Here is a 22,606-nt window from a genome sequence, read left to right as displayed (position 1 = left end):
TTGCTGGAGCTATTGCTAATCTATGTGGCAATGGTATACTGAATGCTCTGTTGCATCAACTCTTTCCGTCACTTCTTTGCTAATCTCCTGTTTATTGTCATTTAGCTCTTGAGAAGGAATAAGGAACTGTGCGGGGATGTCTCTTCAACAGATAGATTGCATGAAAAAGTGTGAAATGAACACCTTTTTAAGATTTTAATAATTTCACATTAACTTCAATAAAATAACTTTCTGCTAAAAGTATTGCATCAGTTTCTAATAATTTTTGTGCGGGGATACTTATTTTAGGTAGGTCATCTTTTATAAAAAGTATTGCATCAGTTTCTACTGGACCTTAAGAAGCTAATCTGAATGTGGCTTTATGCATCTTTGTGCTAGGCAATGTGCAGGGACAGTTGTATAGTACCTGGAGCTGCAGCTACTGAAATTTAGTTGGCTAGAAGACTAAAGGAGTTTTCTTTTAAGGAAACAGGGTACGTAGTTTCCTCTCTCTCCATAAATAGATAAATATGATGCATGGGTATATTATGAGATATGCCATGTTGAGATATGTTATGCTATATATATTGTGATGTGATGCATGGGCGAGAATGCTTGTGATGCTTATGCCTAGGTAAGTTTGCGTTATGTGTGGATCTGCCTTAGGCATTGGGGAGGGGGGCTGATGAGATATGGGAGTGCCTAATTTAATGTTCTCCTGCACTTCAGGGTTAGGTGAAGTGTCTATATCCTTTTAGCATGTCCAACATGCTACATCACTTTTTTGAGATCTGTGTAACATTATGGCAGATGATTACAGTATCTTGGGGAGGTTCCAGAGAAGAAGCTTGAATTCTGTTTTGATCATGTTTGTCAAAAATGTGCTTCTTCTTAGTTGATACTCATCTTACAGGCTTATTCAACACATATTAGTGTCATGTCCACCCCCATTTATCATGTGAGACAACTAGTTTTGTGTTTAAATTTTCATACTAAAGTAATTTACATATATTAACTTGGTTATTGTGATCCAACCTCATCTTTTTTGATCATATTCTTTGTGTGCTTGAAGTATTTGTCCAAAGTATTTTGAAGCTGAGGCAAGGTCTGACTTGTGCTGGCCTTTAACACTAACATACCCTGCCTGAGTTGTTCTGAAAATACACGGCAGGAAACGCGGGTTCACTGTTACTTAGATGAGGGATCAGTATGCATGCCATGCTAAAACTTTGACTCATTTTATGTGTTTCAAACTATTTTGCTCTTTACAGGTTTTTTGCTCTCAAATATGTTGCAGATGCTGCTTGCATTGTGCTACGGGTAGATCAAGTAAGCCAGTAACTACTAGTTTCATGGTTTACTTTTCCCTTCATTAATATTTCTCACTTTTGTGTTTCTTTTTCTAAGTTTTATCTTCTTCTTTTTCTTCCCTGTATTATAATCCAATTCATGTATTTGTAATATGTTCCAATTTCAATTTTTTACTGACTTATCATTTAATTTTCCATTTTCAAGTGATGTTTGTTTCAGTTTTAATAGACTTACTGACATAATATTTAGCATCAGGTAAGTTCATCAAAATCACGAAATTAATTGTAATTTGGTCATGCAAAGTATTATTTGAAAAAAAAAAAATATAAAGAGGGAACTTTTATTGTCATACTAAATTATATATATATATGTGTGTGTGTGTGTGTGTGTGTGTGTGTGTGTGTGTGTAAAAATAAAATACTATACCTGCATGAGCAAGTGTATATATTTGAAGACTGAGTAATTTAATTTTGTCTTGGTCCACTCTTTGTATTTTGTACACTGTTTACATATTGTGAACATGCTCATACTGGACATTTTTTTTCTTAGTAGCTGTGATTTGTTTTGCTAGTATGCAATGCACAATTTTGGTGATAGGAGGTAACCTATTAAGTACTGTTATACTATCTCTTTGCCATTGGATACACCCTCTCTATATATAGTGTTGGTAAGAATAATTAGTTTATTGTCCTTTAACCTTGCGGTGGTATATGACTAGCCAGTCATGATATATGTTCATGCTAGCCTCTTTTTTTACTATATTTTTTTCCTCTATTTCTCCTTCTACAATGACCACCATATTTTTTTACTATATTTTTTCCCTCTATTGAATCATCAACAAATTTTAACTAGTAGATTGCTTGAATTCGTAACTTAGTTGCCTAATACAAGAATTCTGTCTAAATTCTTCGCAGAAACACTTCCTTGGTATCATCCGGATGTGATCTGTTGTCTGCTAGAGGTTCAAATTGGGATGATGAATGGCATTCAGGTTTGCAATTTCTCAATAGCGTTTTTATTTTTATTTTTTCTAACATTTGAAACATGCCTTTTAAGTAGTTTAAGATGCACTACCATGGAAAGTTGAATGAACTGTGAGGGAAAGAAAAGGTGGTAGTACAAAGTTGTGGCCTAGCAGTTGGTAGGTAGCATAGTGCTAGAATTCAGTGTTGGAAAATCAGAAAATTGTGTCACTGGCAGTTTCTCTAGTATATCAGTTCTCATGCTGAGCTTTATGTTGAAGTTTCAGGTAACTATTTTCTGCTATGGGTACCTCTATAGATGCAAAAGGTCAGAAAAATGGATCTAAACCAGAAGCAAGAATAGTTTCTTTTGGAAGCTATACTCTTATTGGTCAGAAAAATGAACCTAAACCAGAAGCAAGAATAGTTTCTTTTGGAAGCTACGCTCTTATCTCTAATCAACTAAATATGCCCGTTGACATATGAAAGTTATTAACTAGAGCTTCTGTTAGAGTTTTAATTAGACATCTTCTTGTTCTTCTGTTTTTTTTTTTTTTTTTTTTTTTTTGTCTACTTTTCCTGACTTGTTAAGAATGAAGAGGGCTCAGTAAGATTTTCATTGGTTGGGCAAAGTGGAAGGAGATTCTAATACTATATTTATACAATAAAGAGATGTGTTTTCATATCAACCATGAAATGATTAATATTGTAAGAACGCCTCAAGATACTCCAACATATATTTCAATTCCCCGATTAAATGATGTAATTGTTGTGTGTGGGGAAACCTTGGAGGTGGAGATTTGTTTTTTTGTTTATGTATAGGGTCCTGAATTAGTTAAGATGTTTACACCACAAAGATGTTTCAGCTACTGCTAGCTGCTTATTCAACAATAAGCATTCAAGATGCTTCTCTCTTCTTGGGAGTGAATGAGGATGATGCTACAAACTGTAAGTTTCTAGTCTTTCTTGTGTTACAAACTGTATTCAACAATAAGCATTCAACAATAAGCATTCAACATTGGCCCAGATTTTTGGTTGGATTCAAATTTGAAAAGCGTTTTTATTTTTATTTTTTCTTTATATGTATTTAGTGCTTCTTGGTATGTGATAAAATCTTCTTGTTAGTGCTTCTTCAAGTTTTAAGTACTATTTATAAATATTGGGTACGAATTTTTCAATTTGTGTTTATTTTGGTGAATCTCATTACAGTTTATGTTATGATGCAGGCATGTAGACCAGTGAAGACTACAACTTTAATGCTAAGACATGATTTTTGTATATATGTTAGTTTGTGGTTAATGTTAAGACATGATTTTTGGATATATGTTAGTTTGTGGTTAACGTTTTGGATTTTGGATATGTTAATTTTGTGGGTAATGGTGATTGGATATTAATTGAATGAGAAAGTGAATTCATGCTTCATTACAACTATTTGAATGGGAGTTGTTATTTTATATTAGTGTTATTACAGATATTTTTTTAGTTCAATCAAATAAAATTAGTACAATTTCCAAAAAAAAAAAAAAAAAGAGGATATGACGGCGTTTTTACAAACGCCTCTAAAACCTTACACATTAACGGTCATATTTGTTTAAAAAGATATGACGGCGTTTTTCAAAAAACGTCGCTAAATATCATCAGTGACGTCAGCGTGTGTTTAGGAGGACATTTTTAAAAACGCCGCCTATACTAATATCACGACGTTTTTAAAACGCCATAAAGCTATAGCGACGGGGCGTTTGGTGCTAAGCGTCACAAAAAGAATTGGTGGCGTTTTTTGCACTTTTAGCGGCGTTTTTTAAACGCCACTAAAAGTTGAATTTCCTGCAGTGGTAATAACAAAATGCATTATAAATTAAATCATAGTTCACCATTTCAATAGAATGATCATTCCATATGAGAGTCTAAAGAATAATCAACACTTAGTAATTACATACGTTCAAAATAATACAAATAAAAAGAAAATGATATACCACCCAAAATTTTATACAGAGTGAATATTCTAGAATGATATGATAATACCATACTCCTAAATTATGTTTATATGTTAGGCATTGTGATTTTAAATGAAAAGATCATCAATCACATTCTTTTAATATATATAATATATATTTTTGCATACATAGTACTACTCCACAACAAATTGAAGTTGGACAACCCACACCACCAAGTGATGGGCCAAAGAACTCAGGCATCAAGCCGGCCCAACCCTTCTTGGGGAACACAATGGAGTCTCTGGGCCTTTCCTGCATAGAAGAATGGGCTAGAACGGAGATTCGCCCATCAAGACAGTAAGTCCTATTAGGAAGATGTGTGCACTAATAAGTCCTCTTAATTTTTTAGTGCATAAAAAAGTCCAATTCACTTTTTATTACCACAAAATCTTTTTATTTTTATAGTAGCATTTTCATAAATAAATAAATAAATATATTTGTTACTAATTGTTAGTTTTTAGTGACAGTTGAAAAATTCGTCATAGAAAACATCACTAATTGTTATTTTTTAGCAATAGATTTAAAAAATCATTATAGAAAAATATTACTAATTATCAATTTTTAGTGTCAAATTTTAAAAATTGTTACAACAAAATGTCACCAACACTTGCGAGACTTTTTTTCAATATAAACAATTGTGAAATTTAATGGTGCATAGGTCCTTATAATAGGACCTGTGAGTAATTACTTCAATTCTGAACTATCATTGGGCACCACACGTGCACAACAAGCCAAAGTCTGATTTTGTTGACATAATCAAAAAGTATGTAAGCAATACATATTTTCTAATTGTTAGAAAATAGTGAGATATACACATTTAGGAGAGATCATTACGCTTTTTAAATATGGAACTTGATATTTTATACTAATCATAAACTATGTATTGTGTGTTGTCAATAAGTCATCATCTAAATGATTCAAATTATGTGGGTTCAGCTATATGGACAATTTCCTTCTCTTTTTAGTATTTCTATTTACACCACCAAAACAATTGAATACATTAAATTTTTAATTACACCACATACAAAAATAAAGAAATAAAAAAACCTTTCCCCCACTATACATCCCTTACCTTTTAGGAAAATTATTTCATGTGCAATGTACTGTATATAATCTTAACACAAAATTACATAAGTTTTTACAAACTTATATAAAGTGATCTCACAAAAATGTGCAAGTTGAACAAATATTCACATAAATTCACAAAATCACGTAGTTTCACCAACTTATGCGAATTTGTATTCAACTTATACATTTTTGTGAGATCACTTTTATAAGTTCGTAAAAACTTAAATAATTTTGTGTTAAGTTAGCATACAGTGTGCATTGCACACTAGAACATTTCCCCACATTTTAAATCCTAACTCTATTCCAACATTACCAAACCACCATCTCTAACTGTCACTTCCTCCATCTCTGACTAGTAACCCCTAGCTCTCTGTCACTGTGACTCCCTCCCTAACTACCTTCTTCATAACAAAAGTGTTAATTGGCCAACCATTTGGAATCACATTGAGGTTAAAAAATGTGAATTGAAGGAAAATATGTAAGTAATCATATTACTTGAAGCAAAAACAATTTGGATCGGAATACTTGAACTATGAGCCTCGTCCGAAAGACCCTTCGTCGTCAATTGAGAAGCCACCAGAGTTTCTCAATATATTATCCACACTCCAAATCCCTAGGTTGTGTACAATGGTGACCTAGAAGGGAAGAATAGAGAGATATGTTTTGCAGAATTTTTTTCCATGTAAACTCCCATACCATTAATATGTATATTATTTTTTCTATATCAGATATATAGAGATTCTCTACTGATAGAAGTGGAGTTGTAGACTATAACACTTCCAAAGATAAGCCCTCTAATTATCTTATTTATTTAATAAGTAAATTATCTATAACCCTTGTGGACGCTCCACAGATAATGGGTCGGGTCAAATATGACCCAATTTCTAACATCTCTCACTCATCCATATCATTAGTTATATTCACAGCCGTCATTTCTTAATCTCTCATTCAGTCCACTCCTCATATGGAAAAATAGAGCATACGACATGACGAGAAAGCATAAAGGTAAGAGTGCTATTAAGCCACCATAAACTAACATAGCACATTACTTGAAATATCTCGTTTACACTCCAGATTCATTGGATCATACTAGATCAAACATTTTTAAAATCCCTCACGAGTCATAGCTCATAAACATGCTTGACCTCAATACTGTATCTCTACTCGTAATTATATCGTTATCTCAAATCCGACAAAATCACCTGGGCATGAGCTACAATACAAGGGAATGATTTCTAACAATCTTCCGTAGCCACTCATGTCAATTCACTCAAACTTGACCGCTTTCCTAGACATGGTCCTCTAGATCGTATTTGTCATGACCCTTGGATGACATACTGTAGACACCCCATTTTTGACCATCCTCAAGACTTGGACGTCATTGTTTGAACACTCGATGATCATCCATGTTCGTGTTCGTTTTGAGTTCATGAAGGTCTCGGCCGCGCGCCTTACCTCAAGATCTCTCAACTTGTCTGTTTTGTGCTTGGTTGTGGACCAAAGACTTGTGTTTTTCCTTCTTAGGGAAGAGGGTGGCTTGTTGGCCATCCTCTCAACCCATCGGCCAAGGCTTGAAGCCATCGACCTTGTTTTCTTGCCATCGACCAAAAGTGTTGGTTGATCGGCACTCTTTTTGGTCGGTCGGCCCTTATGTTGGTCGATCGGCCATGTTTTCTGGCCGAACCCTATTCATCTGCTTTATACAGATATTTTATGCCAGCTGTCACAGCTGGCATGCACAATTCACCCCCTCCATACACGTGTATGGAGGGTGTATGGAGGGATTTGCCCATTTACTTAGCTTCCTCAAGAAGCTTTGCTTTTGGTTCTCTATAAGAGAGAACCATCTCCACCCTCCTCAAGGGTTCAGAAAACTGAGTCTTGAGAGATAGATATAGTTTTGTATCTATATTCTCTTGTTTGTTCTTATTTTGTGTTCAAAAGTGTAGTATTGTCTTACTATTGCACAAAAACACCTAGTTGAACACCATCCTCTTGGAGCTGAGGTCCCTTGGGGTTGACTTCAGAGTTCTTGGGCTGGTTTTGGTCAAAGGAGGCTGCTGGAGTGGTGTTCTTGAAGGTGGTCTTCAAAGGTAAGCTTCTTGCTTTTAAACCCCCATTCTTGCTTAAGCTTTTAGACCTTCTTGCTTATTGTTTTAAGCTTAACTCTTAACTGATAAAAGTTTTGATTTTACAAGCTTTAGACCTTTGTTTAAGGTCACTTTCTGGTTTGGGATTGTTTACCCCCTCTTTGGCCTTGTCTGGCCTTATTCTTGAGCCTTCTTTTTAAGCCTTGGGATCACCTTGTTTTGGCCTTCCCACCATTAAAATCCAGAGGGATTTCAGTGGTGGAGATGGTGTTTTATGGTCCCAAAAAGGAGAGGGTCATCCCCTCTCCTTGTGTTTTCAATATTTGCCTTAATATGCCTCACGTGTGAGCATGTTTGTTAAGTTCATGTTGGCCATATTTTAGCATGTATTTGTGGCTATTTAGCTAAGGTTCACCATTGTTTTTGCTTGTCTTGGTCATTCCATACATGGTTTATACACTTGTAGTGTAAATCACACACACTAGCTTTGTATGCCTCATAAAGTAGCATGTCATTCTAGCCTATGTTGTGCCCATTTCAGCATATTCTTGGGCTTGTTTTACCATGTCATACCTCTGTTAGGGTTTGGTTTAATAGCTCCTTGCATGCTCCATGCACTTGTAGTGCATTCCATGAAATAGCCTAATGTGTCTCATGCTTTAACATATCATTTTAGCATGCTTTTGGCTTAGCTTTGAGAAGACTTTATTCATGTTTTACCATGTTTAAGGTCTGATTTGTGTTGTTTTGGTTATATATGCCATGCTTTGTATAACTACCATGCAATCTAGCTTGTTAGCTTTGAGTATCCAAGTCACTAGCACGCTTTACTTGGACCATTTCAATGATCCGGCATCATTTGTTATAATATTTCAGTCCATGTTTCATGCTTGAACACTTGCATTTATCACTCCTTTATTGTTTTAAAGAGTTGATGTTTTATGCCTCTTGAATGGATCATTGTGTATGCTTCCATGCTTAGGTCATTTGGATGCCATCTAAGTGGGTTTTTGGGCTCATTTTAACATGCCATAACTCTGTTTTCATTGCTTAAGTCATGGCATGTTTGGTTTTGGTAGGTGTAGTGTAGCACCCCTTTTGTAGCCTTGCATGCCTCATGCTTTTGGCATTGTGTTCTAGCTTGTGTTGGCTAGTTTCGAGCATGTTTTTGGTCTTGTTTGGACCTGCCTTGGGACTGTTTTAGGTCCCCTTGGCCCTTTGGGGCTTGTCTTGCATAGCCATGGTTTGAGTCCGTTCGCTAGTCTTAAGCTTTGGGCTTTCTTGCATGCTTTGCTTGTGTACTTTGGTTGGTTTAGCATCTTTCCATGCATGATTTCAAAGCTTACAATATATGTTACATGTCCATATTTGTCCACTTTTAAGTGCTCTTTAAAGTTGCCCTCTTATGCCTAGGTGATAGGCCATCACATGTGCATGTTTGTATGTGTTTTTGTCCCTCATTTCTTAGCACTTTGGCCACTGATTTGGGCATGTTTGAGAGTAGCTGTAGACGTCCCCAAACGCCCTGAGAGGATGAGTCCCGTTCTGTTCGTTTCGGGGTTCACTACAGTTCAGACTCTCAAATTGTCACTGTAATAACCCGACCCTCGTACATGATTTCTGTTATATTCTCAGTCCTCAAATGGTACTTTTAAATGCTTACTGTGTAGTTCCGTGAAAAATTATGATTAAGGAAGTGAAATCCATATCTATGAATGTCTATCTGTCTCACAAGGAAACTATCTGTCACCATTAACACGTTTGCATTAGAAATTGGAAGCCTTAACAGCTTAATTAGCTGAAATTGATTATATATCTGTGATCAGCATAATTTTTAAGTAATATTAAGCATGTTTGCGAAATTTTAATTTTGGAATGATTAAACGATTCATTTTTGTCTTATATGCCTTATTTATGCATATATACTTCTAAGACTTCATGAGCCTTAGTCAAAAAAAAAGGGAAAAACGTGAATACCATTTTTGGGGGAGAAAAGAAAAGAAAGTGAAGAAGAGAAATTGGGGGAGAAGGGATCCAACAAGAAAGCTTGGCAAAGTTGTTAGAGGTGTAGGATTGAATTCAAGGGCACATTCCAGAAGGAAGCAACACGCCACCTCAACACTGTGAGTAGTAGTACCTATGTTATGTTATGTAATCATGTCAATGTTTCAAGGCCTGTAAGGCAAATATGTTAATGTCTTAAGCATGTAATGTACTTATGCATGTTTAAGATATGTTGGTGTTAAAGCAAGTTTCAAGTACATTTTCAAGGGCCATGTGCCACAAGTTTCAAGTACATTTTCAAGGCCCGTGTGCCACAAGTTTCAAGTACATTTTCAAGGGCCGTGTGCCACAAGTTTCAAGTACATTTTCAAGGGCCGTGTGCCACAAGTTTCAAGTACATTTCACGGGCCATGTGCCACAAGTTTCAAGTGTATTTTCAAGGGCCTCGCGCCACAAGTTTCAAGTGTAATACAAGGGCCTCGTGCCATATGTTCAAGGGCTTCGTGCCATCATGTTTCAAGGGCTTATAGCCACATGCTTATGTCACGGGAATAGGCCTAGGGCCATTATGAGCTAAACGCAGAATCAGACAAATCATGTGCATGCTGCATCTTTTTATGTATTGATGTATTTAAGCTTCAAGTCAGACGTCTTTCATTATGTATTACTGCTCATTGAGCTCGGCTCACTCTCTATTATGTCTGTTTCTGTAGGTTATCAGTCAGGGGGTCAGTCCTAACGTTGACGCTGTCCCTTTTGTCAACCTTTACATGTTCAGGCACCATACCAGGCCATTTATTTTGGTGAAGCTGCTAAGATATGGGTCTGCTTTTGAGAGCCACCTACGGATGTTGTACTTAACTTTTATATTCCTTTTGTTATGCCCAATTACCGGGCCAGGACTGTAAATGTATATGTTATACACGATATCCAGGGATATAGTTTTAAACTTTATCCGCTTTTGATGATGTATGTAATGCATGAGATCCTGGCATATTAGAAATAGCTCAATGGAGTATGCTCGTATTTATGTTATATTAATATTTTATGCTTCCGATAAGGCCCCGTACGGTATGTACATCAGTTTTTATGTTCATTTTCGCTTAGGTCATGCCCAAACCTTTAGGGGCAGGTGAAGGGCGTGACAGTGGTATCAGAGCACGAGTTGCTATCTCACACACGAATCCATTGAGCTGTAGGGTGTCTAGAAAGGATTTAGGCCTCATGCATGACATCCTAAAATGTAAGACAAGTGCGATGGCAACATTAAGTGTACTATGATAATACTAACCATGTAGCATTATGTCAATAGTATTTAATTAATTGTTGTGTAGATCATGGTGAGAACAAGGACAGAAGATGTGGAAGATGCCACCTCAACACGACTGGATAGGATGGAAAGGATGCTTATGGAAATGGCAGAGACCCTACGGCAACAACAGCAACAGCCTCCCCAACAGCCGCCACCACCACCAGTACCCCCACCTGTAGTGCAAGATTTTCATGCTGAAGACCGAACTATCACCCTCACTAAGGAGTTTAAAAAGATGAAACCGCCAACCTTCAAAGGAGGAATAGAACCGATGAAAGCTGAGGCCTGGGTATTGGGCATAGAGAAGTTATTTGAAGTCTTTCCCTGCACCGAAGCTCAAAAGGTACAACTAGCGGCCTTCACTCTTGAGGACGAGGCACGGAGGTGGTGGATGCTTACGAGGACAATCCATCCAGAGTTAACATGGGATAGATTTTTGGGGCTGTTTTATGATAAATATTTCCCCCAAAGCATGCGGGACAAAAAGGTGACGGAATTCGAAACTCTCAGACAAGGGAACAAGACTGTTGCTGAGTATGAGGCCCAATTTGCAGAGTTAGCCCGGTTTGCACCGCATATGGTGGACACGGACTATAAAAAGGCACGAAAATTTGAAGGGGGCTTACGGGGTGCCATCTTGGATCGAGTCAATATGTTAAAGTTGCCTACCTACGTAGATGTGCTGGAGAGGGCTGTTATAGCTGAGGGAAACCTTGCTGCTCAGAACCGGATTGCTGAATGGAAAGGAAAGAGGCAAAATAATCAATGGTCAAAGGGAGCGGCTACTCCACCAAACAAGAAACAAAACTCAGGGACTTCGAATACTTTTGCCCCTAATCAGGGTACGATTCCTGTTTGTTCGGAATGTGGGAAGAGGCATCATGGGATATGCCAATGGAAATCTGGAGCCTGTTATCAGTGTGGCAAAACGGGTCATTTGATAAAGGATTGCCCTCAGAGGAATCAACGAAATGGTAACAGGACTGCTACTAGCTCAGCAGGGTCTACACCAACTACTAACACCAAGGCACCGGTTAAACCTAACAACAATAAAGACATAGCGAGACAAGGCAGAGTGTTTGCATTGGTTCCAGGAGATGTGCAGAATGCAGCAACGGTGGTGTCAGGTACATTTATGGTTCACGGTCATTCTGCTTCTATCTTATTTGACTCTGGCTCTACTCATTCCTTTGTGTCAAAATTATTTGCACAAAACTTAGATAAAACCGAAGAAACACTGTCTTATATGTTATGTGTATCTTCACCTATGGGAGATTCTGTACTTTGTGCTTCTGTCTATTATGGTTGCGAACTCGAGCTTGGGGATGTCCGGGTGTATGCCAATCTACTACCTCTCGACATGACTTATTTTGATATTATTCTGGGAATGGATTGGTTGGGTAAATATGGTGCAACTATAGATTGTCTAACTAAACGAGTCAGTTTCCATCCTCCGGGACAATTAGAGTCTACCTTACAGGGGCATGGCGTAATTTCTCCACCTTATTTGATCTCGGCAGCAAAGGCATGTAAATTAATTCAAAAAGGGTGTCAGGGGTATTTATGCAGTGTTTTGGAGGGGCAAGTAGTGAATGGAACTGTTGACATGATCCCAATTGTGTGTGAATTTTCGGACGTCTTTCCTGAAGAATTACCAGGGCAGTTGATAGATCGTGAAATTGAGTTTACCATTGAAGTAGCACCGGGAACTCAACCCATATCAAAGACTCCGTATAGAATGTCGCCAGTTGAGATGAAGGAATTGAAAGTGCAGTTGCAAGATTTATTGGACAAGGGGTTCGTTCGTCCGAGTGTGTCTCCGTGGGGTGCACCGGTTCTGTTTGTGAAGAAGAATGATGGAACACTCCGGCTTTGTATTAACTATAGGGAACTTAATAAAGTCACAATCAAGAATAAGTATCCATTACCAAGGATTGATGACCTATTTGACCAGCTGCAGGGGGCACAAGTCTTTTCCAAGATTGATCTGCGATCTGGGTACCATCAATTAAAGGTCAAGGCTGATGATATTGAGAAGACAGCTTTTCGAACCCGGTACGGTCATTATGAATTTTTGGTTATGCCATTCGGAGTTACTAACGCGCCAGCAGCTTTCATGGATTTGATGAACCGTGTTTTCAAGCCCTATTTGGATGAATTTGTGGTGGTCTTTATTGATGATATTCTCATCTATTCGAAGAATGCAGATGCTCACGAGAATCACCTCCGTTTGATCCTTCAAACCCTCCGGGAAAAGAAATTGTACGCAAAGCTGAAGAAATGTGAATTCTGGCTACTAGAGGTGGCATTTCTAGGGCATATCATCACAAAGGAAGGAGTTTCTGTTGATCCACACAAGATTGAGGCAATCATAAATTGGCCAACTCCTACTGATGTGACTGAGGTGTGTAGTTTTATGGGATTAGCTGGTTATTACAGGAGATTTGTTCGAGATTTTTCTAAAATTGTTGTGCCACTTACACAACTAATACGAAAGGGAGTTGCATTTGAATGGTCAGAGGAACGAGAATCTGCTTTCCAGGAATTGAAGACAAGGTTGACAACAGCACCAGTTTTGGCCTTACCATCCGGTACAGAAGGATTTGTAATCTACAGTGACGCTTCGCACAAAGGGCTTGGTTGCGTACTTATGCAAAACGGAAGAGTTATCGCCTATGCGTCTAGACAGCTGAAACCCCACGAGAAGAATTATCCCACGCATGATCTGGAACTAGCAGCAGTAGTTTTTGCTTTAAAGATATGGAGACACTATTTGTATGGTAGCACCTGTGAGGTATACACTGATCATAAAAGTCTCAAGTATCTTTTTACTCAGAAAGAATTAAATATGCGGCAACGACGGTGGTTGGAACTTTTGAAAGATTATGACCTGAAGATTCATTATCATCCTGGTAAAGCCAACACAGTTGCTGATGCGCTCAGTCGGAAAAATATGGGGATTTTGGCAGATATGGCAAGTATGATTACAGGACAAAAGGACGTGGCAATCGAATTGGATAAGGTGGAATTGAACCTTGTGTTACATGGTCAAAAAGCCCTAATAGCAACGATAGTAGCACAACCAACCTTACTTGAAGAGATTAAAGTGCACCAAATGGAAGATGAAACTTTGAGGAAGATACATGATGAGTTCGAAACAAAACCAAAACCGGGATTCAGTGCGGTAGATTCAGTGCTTAAATTTCAAAACCAACTATGTGTTCCCAATGTGATGAGTCTTAAACAAAAATTGATGGAGGACGCGCATACCTCAAGGTTCTCAATGCATCCAGGGAGTACTAAAATGTACCGAGATTTAAAGCAGAATTTTTGGTGGCCAAGTATGAAGAAGGAGATTGCGGAGTTTGTTTCTAAGTGTTTGCAATGCCAACAAGTAAAAGCGGAGCATCAAAGACCTGCCGGATTATTGTAACCTCTTCCCATCCCAGAATGGAAATGGGAACATTTGACTATGGATTTTGTTATGGGGTTGCCACGAACTCCTCGAGGTATGAATTCAATTTGGGTCATTGTGGACCGATTAACTAAGTCCGCCCACTTTCTGCCAGTAAAAACTCAGTATAATGCAGATAAATTACCAGAGATTTATGTAAATGAAATTGTGAGGCTTCATAGTGTTTCGGTCTCAATTGTGTCAGACAGAGATCCTAAGTTTGTTTCTAGATTCTGGCAAAGTTTACAGGAAGCAATGGGTACAGAATTAAAGTTCAGCACAGCTTTTCATCCTCAGACCGACGGTCAATCCGAGAGGACGATACAGACTCTTGAGGATATGCTCCGAATGTCTGTACTAGATTTTCAAGACAGTTGGGAAACCCATCTCCCGTTGATAGAATTTACGTATAATAATAGTTACCATTCGAGCATAGACATGGCACCTTATGAAGCTTTGTATGGAAGACCATGCCGTTCTCCCGTGTGCTGGGCTGAAGTTGGGGATAAATCCTTATTAGGGCCTGAAATTGTTCAGTTGACTACTGAAAAAGTTCACGTTATTCGGGAAAGATTGAAAACTGCTCAAAGTAGGCAGAAAAGCTATGCTGATAACCGACGGAGAGATTTGGAATTTGACGTGGGTAGCTATATTTTCGTGAAAGTCACTCCGATGAAAGGGCACCCAAGATTCGGAAAGAAAGGTAAGTTGACACCCCGGTATGTCGGTCCTTTTCAAATTCTGGAAAAAGTGGGTCCGGTAGCTTACCGAGTTGCCCTTCCACCACATATGAGTCAAGTGCATAACGTGTTTCATGTCTCTATGCTTCGTGGGTACCTTCCGGATCCGTCACATGTTATTGACTACCATCAAATTGAGTTGAACGACAAGTTGATTTATGAGGAAAGACCAATTCGCATTTTAGACAGACAAGTAAAACAATTACGAACCCGTGAGATTCCAATGGTAAAAGTTGAATGGCAAGAACATTACGGGATCGACGCAACATGGGAAAGAGAGGAAGAGATGCAACATCAATACCCACACCTGTTCCAACCCTAAGGTAACCCAAGTTTGGAGGACCAAACTTATTTAAGGGGGGGAGAGTGTAATAACCCGACCCTCGTACATGATTTCTGTTATATTCTCAGTCCTCAAATGGTACTTTTAAATGCTTACTGTGTAGTTCCATGAAAAATTATGATTAAGGAAGTGAAATCCATATCTATGAATATCTGTCACCATTAACACGTTTGCATTAGAAATTGGAAGCCTTAACAGCTTAATTAGCTGAAATTGATTATATATCTGTGATCAGCATAATTTTTAAGTAATATTAAGCATGTTTGCGAAATTTTAATTTTGGAATGATTAAACGATTCATTTTTGTCTTATATGCCTTATTTATGCATATATACTTCTAAGACTTCATGAGCCTTAGTCAAAAAAAAGGGAAAAACGTGAATACCATTTTTGGGGGAGAAAAGAAGAGAAAGTGAAGAAGAGAAATTGGGGGAGAAGGGATCCAACAAGAAAGCTTGGCAAAGTTGTTAAAGGTGTAGGATTGAATTCAAGGGCACATTCCAGAGGAAGCAACACGCCACCTCAACACTGTGAGTAGTAGTACCTATGTAATGTTATGTAATCATGTCAATGTTTCAAGGAAGGTAAGGCAAATATGTTAATGTCTTAAGCATGTAATGTACTTATGCATGTTTAAGATATGTTGCTGTTAAAGCAAGTTTCAAGTACATTTTCAAGGGCCGTGTGCCACAAGTTTCAAGTACATTTTCAAGGGCCGTGTGCCACAAGTTTCAAGTACATTTCACGGGCCATGTGCCATAAGTTTCAAGTGTATTTTCAAGGGCCTCACGCCACAAGTTTCAAGTGTAATACAAGGGCCTCGTGCCATATGTTCAAGGGCTTCGTGCCATCATGTTTCAAGGGCTTATAGCCACATGCTTATGTCACGGGAATAGGCCTAGGGCCATTATGAGCTAAATGCAGAATCAGACAAATCATGTGCATGCTGCATCTTTTTATGTATCACTACTACAAATATAGATAAAGATCGCACTTTTTTGGTGTGATGTATGTTTTTTAATCACACCTTTTAAGTTTTATTAAAGTGTGGTCTTTAGGAGTGTGATTAAAAATGGTCATTTTTAATCACACTTTTTAAGTGTCATTAAAAAATGCTTTCATCACACCTTTTAAGTGTGATTAATAATATTTAGATCACACCTTTTAAGTGTGGTTAAAAACATTTAGATCACACCTTTTAAGTGTGATTAAAAATATTTAGATCACACCTTTTAAGTGTGGTTAAAAATATTTAGATCACACCTTTTAAGTGTGATTAAAAACTTTAGTTCACACCTTTTAAGTGTGATTAAAAACTTTAGATCACACCTTTTAAGTGTGATTAAAAATATTTAGATCACACCTTTTAAGTGTGATTAAAAACTTTAGTTCACACCTTTTAAGTGTGATTAAAAACTTTAGATCACACCTTTTAAGTGTGATCTTTGGAAGTGTGATTAAAAATGATCATTTTTAATCACACTTTTTAAGTGTGATTAATAACATTTAGATCACACCTTTTAAGTGTGATTAAAAATATTTACATCACATCTTTTAAGTGTGATTAATAACATTTAGATCACATCTTTTAAGTGTGATTAATAACTAATAAAATCTGTGATAAAAAAAGGTGCTACATATTTGAAAAATAATCAATATTATTTTTGTATGCACATTTGAATAATGTAATACACACTATATACTATATTTTGAATCATAACCACATATTGAATAGAATAACGTCATATATTTCATAAATGAAAATTAAATATTCAAAAGTATATACAAAGGAATTAAATAATAAAAAATTAACTATGCTTACATATATTAAAAAATGAAAAAACTTAAAAAAAAACTAAGTTCTTTAATTCTTGGACCATATTTTGCATCTCCAAAAAAATTCTGACCTGAAAAATAAAAACACAAATTAATCCAGAAACCGCTGATGCATATGAATAAACTAAAAAGTTAATTCAACAAACCAAAATAGAAACATTAATTATTTCTGCTTGATCTTAATTCTTTTGGAAGTAATTAACAATTAGATGCCACAGCAGCTCAGTGTCAATGACATTGTAATTAGAAAGTCACTAATGAGCACAATATTTAAAAATGATAAATTTCAATACAGCTTGTGGACGATCTTTTTGTGAATATATATTATTATTACTGTTGAACCATAATTCTAGGTACCCATAAATAAATAAATAAAAACTCAAGAATTTACTCTTTTTTTGGGAGGGGGGGATACATTGCAGTTACTATCACCAGCACCAGCAGCAGGTTTTGAAGAAGCAGAAGCTGCATTTTCTTTTGCACCTTTGGAGGAAAAAGAAGAAAAAACAGCTACCCATTTCATGCATGTCTATCTACCAAAGAATAACTGCAAACACTAACAATTGGCACAAGCGTATAGAAAATCATAAAGAAAATACATTATTATCTCAAAATACCTAGCGAAGCATTGTAGCCTCAGATTCAATTCCTCCAACTCCCCAGCCAACAACTCCTAAGCCAGCAATCATATTTGTATGGGAATCAATTCCAACCACGCTATCAGGGTACAGAATGCCATTTGTGTAGAAAATAACCCATCCAAGGTATTCAAGATTAACTTGAAAATTACCAGAGTCACTTGCTAAATGCCAAACCTACCAAATAATATTATAGTGCTAAAAAAATGAGAAAATTTGGACTATGATTTACAAGAGGCTAGAGGTAAATGTGGCTTTACTCTGGAAGCCCCATAAATAGTTAAACATTGCAAACCTCATGTATTGAGCCTATACCTATCTAATGTTTTGGCCCTTTTAAGAGTAAACCATTCATACCACCTTAAGGTCAAATTCTTGCACCTTGCCATGAGAATTTTCCTTTAACAACAGTATAACATCTAGATATAGAAATACCCTTGATGCACTAATGATGCCAAAGTCTTACCTGGTGGACAATACCAGAACCAGGAGGAACAATGAGCATATTGTGAAAAACATTGGAACCCCACTTCAGAAAAACAAACCTCTCCTTGTTTCTCTGAAATTCAAGCCCCATATTTGCCTGCATTGCATTCACTTCCTGCCACATCAACCTGAACAGAATTGTCAATGACAAGATCCACTGGAACCTGGACATAACATTTATGTGTGTAAACAAATATTGGTTATATTAATTTATTAGTGTAAACAAATATTAGCAAAACATGCCTTAAATCATGATACAGTTTAATTGAGTGGCAATTATTTTTTACTATGTTTTTGGCTTAACTCCAACATTGTTACTGTTTTTATGCGCTAAAATATGAAATATGTTCACGAGGCCAAGTGGTTCTTCAATCATAACCATTAATTTGAAGGCATTGAACCATAGGATGGAATAGACATCAATCAAATCTACACTAGATTTCATTCAACGGGTGGAGCATTTTTTAAATGTTGAACCCATCTTTGTCTTTTCTATGTCGTCTATATATAAATATAACTTCAAGCCAAATTCAGCCCCCACCTTCCTACAACTTGAGGGCCACAAACCACCAAACCTCTTATATTTTGAAGCCATCTTTCAACTCTCTTTCAAGAGACTACGTAGTCTTATTGGTTTTGAACGATATCAAAGAGCATGAGCAGGGTGTTTTTACCAGTGATGCAGAGAATCAAAGAGAAGTCTCCGAAGTGTGACTTAGCCATGAAAGCAAGTCATGACTCTGCTTCTACTTCTGCCTTCCCTTCTGGATCTTCTAAGCAGGTGAGAACAAATGTCGGTGCTTATAATCAATTGGCCTATAACAAAGCTAATAAGGACAGCAATGATAACAGATACAAACAAGCTGAGGAATCTCTCTGGACAGTGATGTATTTGAGCTATTGGGGTCCTAATTGAAGTGTTAACGAAATTCGAAAAGAACATCTAACTTCAGTGTTTTTTGTAGATGGTTTTTTGTTTTGAAGCAACCTTGTTGTACATAAGAGAGTTTGTGTGTGGATGAAACATGTCTATATAGTGGACTTCAGTACTGAATGAAGAACTCTATTTCTTTTCTTATTAGATCCCACGTATCCCTGCCATTATAACATAGTATATAGATTTAACATTGTAGCAGAGAGTAGTAGAGACATCATGAATATGAGATTAAGTGATCAAATAGTGTGCTTAAACAAAGATGAGCAAGCTTAACAATAAAGAGAGTAATGTAATTCAAGTCACAAAAAGGCACAAGCACAAAGATAAAATGTAGGATGCGAGGACTTGTTACTTGGCACAGACAGAAGTACCGGCTGCAAATCCAATTGAACGGAGAAAAGAAAAAGGTTTTCTACATTGACAACAAATAACAAATAGTTGTAAGGTATGATTTCCAAGAACAAGAGCATACTTAAAAGATATCCATCGTTCCATAACAAACTTCCAATATGTAAGTCACAGTTGTTCGAATAAATTACCAATCTTAGCTTGCGCAGGAATGAATGTGACTCACACTGATGAAGAATTGAAATGACTATATTTTTTCCCAAATACTTGAACATAGAAGCAAAAGAATGAATTGGAAAATTTCAATTAGAATTGTTAATGCCTCTAGCCTCTGGTAGATTTTCACTTGTAGTTGTTCAATGTGCTACTTTAAAACCATTGTGAAAGCAACCAAACATTTCAAATAATTCTGTTGCTTTACCACAATCAATTAGTGAATGTACATGACAATAGAAACTGAATTGCATACATTATAAACAGCAACATTCTAATGCTATTTCAGATCTTGGATTTATCAAGGGAATTGAAAATGAAATTAAAGAAATAAATTCAGCTTCTTCCCCTTTATTTTCTTAGGTCTACAAATCTATAATCCAAAGCCTAAATGTGCGTGCTAGCTTAAACTATGCAAACTTTTAACCAAGACTTGTATAACTCTTCTTCCTAGAGAAAAACATTGAATATATCACAATTATATAAATCTACCTCAAATACATCATCTGTTTCTTCATATTCACAACTTCTTGGCTGCTACTTTTCTCCAATTTCATCATATCAAACAAAGCACAACCAAAATAAATCCAAGTTTTGTGCTTTTACTAAATTAGTGCTTCTCTCTGTTTAGCTAATTTTGTTTGTCAAGGTTATGTATAAGTACACGACACACTCGACTTTTGCCCATCCTTATTACTGAGTGAACTTGAACCTCTAAACCAAACATTGACATACATATAAATTATAATAGACATAAGAGAACATGAATTTACCATTCCACTGAGAATTAGATTTCTGGAACTTGATTGAGCTGATTCTAGTTTTTCCATTACAACTAAAGACCACATATGGAAATCAAAATGTATGACCCGCAAATTAAATTCTATCAATATAATAAGGCATGTGCTTTGTAGAAAATAGAAATGCAGCATAAAGAAGAATTTTGGCCATCACATTAACAAACTATAATGCTTAGAATAACATATAATTTTAATCTCTAATGCTGATTATGAACTGTAACTAATGTTGAACATACTCTCAATATTACAAATTAAAAAATAATAAATAAATTTAGAGAGAGAGAGGAAAACATAAACCTTGCCTGCTCATTAACAAAGCGTGCTGAAACAGAATTCAATGAATACGAACTGAGTTTATAATCCCTTTGCATAACCTGCACAATTAGAGTGATAGTATAAATTTTCGGTTTTGATAAAATCTTCATGAATATACCACCATGAACCAATCTGAGAGAGCATAGAAAACAATCCCAATGAGCATAACTTGAAGCAAATCAAATTGAACTCTCTCCATTAACTGTAACTTCTTTGCTCTCCCTCGTTCCATACTGTCTATAATCCCACAAATATCAAAAAAGTAAACATCTCAATCCTACACATCACATCAACATCAATGGTAGGAAATTATTATTAATTTTTTTCCCCTTTCCCCTTTTCAAGCTCCATTAGTTGGGTCTTTGACATCAAATTTTGTTTTCCATTTGTTTGTGATCTTCATTTATAATCTATTTCTAAACTCCAAAACCACTAATTGTCATTTAAATAGTTTGTTTTCATGTCGAAGGACACCTAAAATTTGACATTGTTCGTGATTTTTTCGTAACTTTCTGTTATACGTCGAAAATGCAGGAACTGACCTATATTTCTTGAAACCTGAAAACGAGGTTGCATAACCCTCAAGATACTTTCTATGCTTGGTCTACTTCTCATTTTAAGCTTTGTTATTCTCAATTTGGAACTTTTATGCATGAGAACTCCACAACAATTGTTCCAATTTCAAGATAGCAACAAACCAGTAGAAGGGAGGAGAAAACCAAAGCAGAAAATCAGCAAAACAGAGCAGAAAATCAGAGAATATGAAGGACAAGAGAAGAAAACTAGAACCTGGAAGCAAAAGGAAAAAAATTAGCAGAAAAAATGAACTAACAAAAAAAAATAAAATTCTGAAATAGTGAGCTGGAAAAAGAAGAAATGGGAGGAAATGAAGAGAAGAGAAGAAAAATAATAAGGTTCTGCCCAGATATAAATGTCATTAGGTGTTCAAGGTAACAAGCAGCAATGAAGACAACCATAATCAATATCTATTCCCAGAATTTTGACATAACCAGAATTAATTCAGAAACTCTTACATGTTCCCTTTTTAAAAATTTACAAATTTCAATCAAACCCCATTTAAATTATGGCCCATTCCTACAAGTTTGGGTAATCTAAGCTGGTTCATGTTTTCTATGCTATTTTTTGTCAAACATTACAATACACACCCAACATAAGGACTGAATCAACAGAATATCCAATAGAAAAACAAAACAACAAAACAAAATCAAGTGGGTCTAGAACAAGAAACACAACAGGCCATAAAAACAACAAAACAAATCAAAGTGGGTCTAGAACTAGAACCAGAAACACAACAGCCAATAAAAATAAAATAAAATAATAAAAAAATAAAGAAATTTAGGAGATGTGGTGAAGGTGGTGAATACATATACGTGCATAGACAGGACTATACATTGCTTTGCGAACGGCTAGGGCTCGTTTGCCCTTTCCAATTTAAATAGACACAAGCATCCTCCCAATTTAAACAAACTCATGTAACACACTCTAGAAGTTCCCCAAATGACGCACAGTAGCAAAAGAAACTCTCATAACCATTATAAAAGCATACCGAGGGATAGCAGCATTTTGATTTTAAAGGGAAAAAAAAATTGTTGAGAAAGGATTAGTATAAAATCAAGGATCCTTAAATTAACTTGTTGCTAGATCAACAGTCCAACACATCAAAAGCCACATGCACCAAAAAGCAATCTAATACATCTCAGAAAAACGTAGTTCATAGTTCCAATTATCTCATCGCATTCAATGACATGAAACAAA

The 22,606-nt window shown here is 36.3% G+C and overlaps 2 protein-coding genes and 2 long non-coding RNA genes across 7 annotated transcripts; 2 read left to right on the top strand and 2 right to left on the bottom strand.

Annotated features, from left to right (window-relative positions):
• The first annotated feature begins 367 nt into the window (after window positions 1–367).
• LOC145789797 (uncharacterized) lies at window positions 368–3,685 on the top strand. Its single transcript, XR_014328139.1, has 4 exons — window positions 368–473; window positions 1,251–1,308; window positions 2,205–3,200; window positions 3,479–3,685. It is a non-coding gene; the product is annotated as an uncharacterized LOC145789797 (long non-coding RNA).
• Window positions 3,686–10,745: 7,060 nt separating this feature from the next.
• Window positions 10,746–14,153, top strand: LOC145802916 (uncharacterized). The gene is made up of 3 exons (XM_082895779.1): window positions 10,746–12,594; window positions 12,928–13,124; window positions 13,263–14,153. The coding sequence occupies exons 1-3, from the start codon at window positions 10,746–10,748 to the stop codon at window positions 14,151–14,153; spliced, it is 2,937 nt and encodes a 978-aa protein (XP_082751905.1).
• A 2,831-nt stretch (window positions 14,154–16,984) lies between these two features.
• Window positions 16,985–19,044, bottom strand: LOC145789113 (uncharacterized). Of its 4 annotated transcripts, XR_014336457.1 has the most exons (4): window positions 18,892–19,044; window positions 18,277–18,381; window positions 17,711–17,908; window positions 16,985–17,576 (listed from the first exon to the last, which is right to left on the bottom strand). XR_014336457.1 is itself a non-coding variant. In XM_082879920.1 (3 exons), the coding sequence occupies exons 1-3, from the start codon at window positions 18,387–18,389 to the stop codon at window positions 17,613–17,615; spliced, it is 276 nt and encodes a 91-aa protein (XP_082736046.1). In that variant the 5' UTR covers window positions 18,390–18,524; the 3' UTR covers window positions 17,470–17,612. The 4 variants fall into 4 exon arrangements, 1 of the variants encoding a protein (XP_082736046.1); XR_014336455.1 differs by having other exon boundaries at window positions 18,277–18,892; XM_082879920.1 differs by lacking the exon at window positions 18,892–19,044 and having other exon boundaries at window positions 17,470–17,640; window positions 17,711–17,766; window positions 18,198–18,524.
• A 342-nt stretch (window positions 19,045–19,386) lies between these two features.
• On the bottom strand, window positions 19,387–22,260 carry LOC145795468 (uncharacterized). The gene is made up of 2 exons (XR_014336462.1): window positions 20,818–22,260; window positions 19,387–19,566 (listed from the first exon to the last, which is right to left on the bottom strand). It is a non-coding gene; the product is annotated as an uncharacterized LOC145795468 (long non-coding RNA).
• Between the last annotated feature and the right edge of the window lie 346 nt (window positions 22,261–22,606).

This window comes from Camellia sinensis, chromosome 1 (assembly GCF_055761805.1).
Source record: "Camellia sinensis isolate YWXY chromosome 1, ASM5576180v1, whole genome shotgun sequence".
Lineage (NCBI taxonomy): Eukaryota > Viridiplantae > Streptophyta > Magnoliopsida > Ericales > Theaceae > Camellia > Camellia sinensis.
This window is presented reverse-complemented; position numbering and strand designations above follow the sequence as displayed.

Excerpts from the sequence above, each read along its gene's own strand:
- LOC145802916 (XM_082895779.1), top strand. The coding sequence starts at position 10,746 with ATGGTGAGAACAAGGACAGAAGATGTGGAAGATGCCACCTCAACACGA. Across the intron at positions 12,595-12,927 it reads TGATGGAACACTCCGGCTTT|ATGCTCACGAGAATCACCTC; the intron begins GTATTAACTATA and ends CGAAGAATGCAG. Across the intron at positions 13,125-13,262 it reads CTCCTACTGATGTGACTGAG|GAATTGAAGACAAGGTTGAC; the intron begins GTGTGTAGTTTT and ends TCTGCTTTCCAG.
- LOC145789113 (XM_082879920.1), bottom strand. The coding sequence starts at position 18,389 with ATGTCCAGGTTCCAGTGGATCTTGTCATTGACAATTCTGTTCAGGTTG. Across the intron at positions 17,767-18,197 it reads GTTCTGGTATTGTCCACCAG|GAGTTGTTGGCTGGGGAGTT; the intron begins GTAAGACTTTGG and ends TTGCTGGCTTAG. Across the intron at positions 17,641-17,710 it reads AGGCTACAATGCTTCGCTAG|TTATTCTTTGGTAGATAGAC; the intron begins GTATTTTGAGAT and ends TAGTGTTTGCAG.